The sequence below is a fragment of the Pinus tabuliformis genome, chromosome 3_1 (genome assembly GCF_031772625.1).
Source record: "Pinus tabuliformis cultivar Carrire ecotype Pingquan chromosome 3_1, CPIR1, whole genome shotgun sequence".
NCBI lineage: Eukaryota > Viridiplantae > Streptophyta > Pinopsida > Pinales > Pinaceae > Pinus > Pinus tabuliformis.
In genome coordinates, this window is record NC_142301.1 from 607,769,773 (window position 1) to 607,774,325 (window position 4,553).

Genomic DNA, 4,553 nt, shown 5'->3' on the forward strand with positions numbered 1-4,553 from the left:
TCCTATTCTCCTTATATAAGCAGGTCTTTCCCCTATCGAGAGCCTAGCTATGCTTAGGTTTATGTTGTACAAGCACAAAATCAATAACATAGATGATCATAGACTTCCTAAGCTAGCTTTAAATTCCAGCCAAAACCACCTAAGGCTCAATCGAGGGTGGCATAAAGACACAAGGGCCTGGTTAAACTATTGGGAGATCAACGAAAATGATGCATTGCAAAACATAAATAACATTAAAGGTATTGTTACTTCTAAGTTCAAAGAAAAAATGTGGTGTGAGAAAGATTTAGCGGCTAAAAGAAAATTAAGTTATTATAAGAAGGTCATCAACCCCACCCTAAAAGATCAAAAGTATCTCTCTATTTTAACTAGCTCAAAGAAGAAAATTAATATAGCAAAGATTAGAACGAATTCTCATGAGCTCCATAGTGAAACAAGTTGTTGGGCAATTCCTAAAACGCCATGGATGGAAAGGATTTGCCATATATGTGAGAATAGGAACATCGAGGATGAAAACCACTTCCTCTTAGAGTGCCTCGCGTACAACCACATTAGATCTCAGTTTCACAATCTTTGTTACAATACTGACCTTCCTAGCCTTTTACAATGTCAAAATTATAGTGAGCTCGAGAGGCTTCTCTCCAAGCTTTTTGAGCATAGGAATAAAATCTTAAATCAAAATAAATAATTTGTTTCTTTAGGTCCGATAGACCATTGTTTGGTCTCGGCGAACGTTAACCATCATTATCATCATCATCATATATCTCAATAACAAAATAACAAACAAAAAAAAGCAGCTTCGGAAAATTCTGTACTTTTGGTCTTGCTTAAAATGGTGGTAAATTTTGTGGGAATTCACACTGCACTTTTGGTCCGTCCTAAAAATATTTCTACAGATTCGAGGAGTTGTTCAAGAAGGCACGAATAGCCATAAAATCTCATTAATATATATTAATGTAAATTAACTTATGACCAACTTCCCCTTTTCCATGGAAAACTCTCAATAATGCCAACACAATTTTATTCAGATTCAAGATTTATTAATGTAAATTAACTTATGACCAACTTTCCCTCTAAGTGGCAGACACCCAATAATACCAACACAATCTGTGTTCATATTCAAGATTTACATGTAAATTTTATAATTAATACGACAAATGTACACTCAATGTTATCAACACAAAGATTCTTTGCAGAATCACAGTGTGTGTAAACAATAAATTAGACGTGACTGGTGAAACAACACATATATGTGAAAAAGAAATTCCTAATAATACCCAACACAATCTGTACTCAGATTAAAAATTTACATGTAAATTTTATAATTAATACGACAAACGTACACTCAATGTTATCAACACAAAGATTCTTTGCAGAATCACAGAGTGTGTAAACAATAAATTAGACGTGATTGGTGAAACAACATATATATGTGTGAAAAAAAATTACCAATAATACCCAACACAATCTGTATTCAGATTTAAAATTTACATGTAGATTTTATAATTAATACGACAAACGTACACTCAATGTTATCAACACAAAGATTCTTTGCAGAATCACAGAGTGTGTAAACACTAAATTAGACGTGATTGGTGAAACAACATATATATGTGAAAATAAAAATTGATGACAAGCGTACACTCAATGTTATCAACACAAAGATTCTTTGCAGAATCACAGAGTGTGTAAACAATAAATTAGACGTGATTGGTGAAACAATATGTCAAAAAAAAAAAAAATTGAAACTTGTAATTTTATTACATGTGCGTTATTAGGGGTTAAATTTTATAGGTCCAATAATATCTTATGGGAAGAAACTGGGCGCCTCCGCTCTGCTCTGCAACCTAGGGTTTCTGCACTTCCCTGCAACGGAGCAATTTGACCATCTTTGCCGCCGCCCTCCGTTCGCCCTCCTCACTGTAGCAGAAGACTGCCTACATAGTCAAATCGGCTATGGAGTACCCTCAGGGGGGGGCTTCAAAGCCCTCCTGTCACCTGAAAAGGAGCCGCCATCGAAGAACACGACAAAGCCAATGGGTCCAGAAAATGAAGACTCGAATAATAAAGATACCCCTATGCAAGAGACGACAAAAGCCTCTGCAGAACAGTCAGACAAATGCAGTGAAGAACCAGAAGAACAGCAAGGGCAATAGATACCGCCCAAAGTCACCTCAGCGACATGCAAACCCATAGCAGCTAAAAGACCCAAAATAGAACTTCCCAGCCATAGAATCAATGAACGCATCCAGTACATGAGGGACCATGCGCTCATTGGAAAATTTATTGGATTTTGGCCGACTAAAAAAGCTCTGCAAGGCTGGATCTCTGCCAAATGGAAACCCAAGGGACATGTCTCCCTGCAGCTAGGACCAAAAGGGTTCTTCACGGCAATATTCATCTGCATCGAAGATCGGAACAGGGTCATGGATGAAGTTCCCTACTTCTTCAACTCAGCTGGTTTGTACTTAAGGTCCTGGGTAGAGAGATTTAACCCTGACAAGGAGGATCTCAGCTGGGCACCAGTATGGATAAGTATGTACTCGCTCACATCAGAATATTGGGACGAAGAATCGCTAAGAGAAATAGGCAAGGGGCTGGGGGAGTTTGTAAAAATCGCTGAAGAAACGAAGTTGAGTAGATATACATCATATGCTCGTATTTGTGTCTTCATGCGCCTGGATCAAGCCCTCCCGGATTCGGTAAGTCTCTTCCATGATGACTATGAATGGATACAGCCTTTGGATTTTGAACATGTTCCCTTTCGTTGTCGTAAGTGTCATGCCCACAGGCATCTATTCCGAGATTGTCCTCTAAATGACAAGCCCCAATCCGCTGACCCCTCAGACAAATCAGCTCAGGATGGCTTCACCAAAGTTGTCCATCGCAAGAGATCGCACAAAAGACCTACCACTAGGATGAAGCCCCAGCAGAACGCAGCCTCCATTCCCTCTACAAGCAACAACTTTGAGGTTCTTGCCAAATCTTCTTAAGATAATCCTCAGATCTCCCAACCAAACCTTCCGCATCATCCATCCTCATCCCATCCGCCTTTTGGTTCCTCTCCCAAACCCCTGCCCCGAAAAGAGATTCCTAGAACTCCTGAGGCAGCCCGCAAGGATCCTGATTGAAAACTTATTGAGATGGATGTTGACAGACTCCTCGACCAACTTCCGCCCTAGCTCTCACCTCCGTAGAAATCAGTCAGACGCAACACATGGAGGAAGAACCGGAAAGCATAGATCTACGAGGACTTGAAATCTTCGAGCTTGAGCAAGCCTGTAAAAAGAAAGACTACGACAAGATTCAAGAGCACCAACTCAGTACACTGGAAGTCATTATCTCAAGGGCTTACCAGCAACATCAACTGGGCATATAGCCAGGCAGTCAGTGGGATGGAAGCTTCCTTCCTAAAGACTCCAAAAAACGCGGAAGAAAGACGGATCTTCAAAGAACTATAGCAATAGGGAAAATCCTGGTAGACTTAGGTAGATATGCTAAGCTGACTAAGTATTAAAAATCCACCACCAATAGTGAACCATGAAGCTCACCTCATGGAACATAAGAGGGCTCAAGAGCCCTGGGAAACTCAGGATGATAAAAAACATGATAAAACAGGAGCAGCCCCAAATTTTCTTCTTGCAAGAAACGAAATGCAATAGCAACACTCTGGGCAACATTCTTTCTAGAGCATGGCCGGGCTGTCACTCGGTAGTGGTGGATGCTTCGGGGGCCTCCAGAGGACTGGCTATCGCTTGGAACACCCAAGCTATAACGCTTTCAGATTTTCATGCTTCCCATCACATCATTCAGGCTACCTTTCATATAATTGGCACCAACATTCATGGTCATCTGACAAATGTTTACTTCCCACAGGAGACAGGGAAAAAAATTGCTCTTCTAGATACAATACAAGCGCTTAATCTCAATAGAAACCATCCACTGTGGATCATTGGCGGCGATTTTAACATGATCACCAAATTGGAGGAAAAGTGGGGAGGACGCGCTAAGCTGGACCTGGAAAATCACCACTTTAAAAAATTCATCCAAAATAATCTGCTAATTGATCTACAATTTTGTAACGGAATGCACACATGGCAGTCGCAGGGCGGGCAAGCACCAAATTGCTTCCAAACTAGACAGGTATCTCATCTCTGACAATGTTGTGCATTTGGGGGGCGACATCACGACTTCAATTCTTCCATTTATAGGCTCTGACCATTGGCCCATCGCCATCCAATGGCAAAGACCAACAAACTCGATCAGGCGTCCATTCCGGTTCGAAGCGTTCTGGCTCACACACCCCGCTTTCAAAGACTTCATCAATTCAACTTGGAATAATTTCCCTGCGCCTGAAGGTTCCAAAATATTCCAGTTTCAACAGAAACTCGAATTCCTGAAATCCCGAATCAAACAATGGAATCAAGATATTTTCGGCAACATATTCCAGGCTCAACAAGATCTAAACAAAGATATGAAAGATCTCCAGCAACAAATTATAACAGAGGGATACAAGGAAGGGATCATGGAGCAAGAGAAGCACATTCACAATC

General features: G+C 40.7%; 1 protein-coding gene across 1 annotated transcript; it reads left to right on the forward strand.

Moving 5' to 3' along the window:
- Window positions 1–2,255: 2,255 nt before the first annotated feature.
- Window positions 2,256–2,993, forward strand: LOC149188473 (uncharacterized). Its single transcript, XM_089409969.1, has one exon. The coding sequence runs from the start codon at window positions 2,256–2,258 to the stop codon at window positions 2,991–2,993; it is 738 nt and encodes a 245-aa protein (XP_089266095.1).
- The last annotated feature ends 1,560 nt before the right edge of the window (window positions 2,994–4,553 follow it).

What these genes read in the sequence shown, in the direction of transcription:
- LOC149188473 (XM_089409969.1), top strand. Translation starts at nt 2,256, where the DNA reads ATGAGGGACCATGCGCTCATTGGAAAATTTATTGGATTTTGGCCGACT.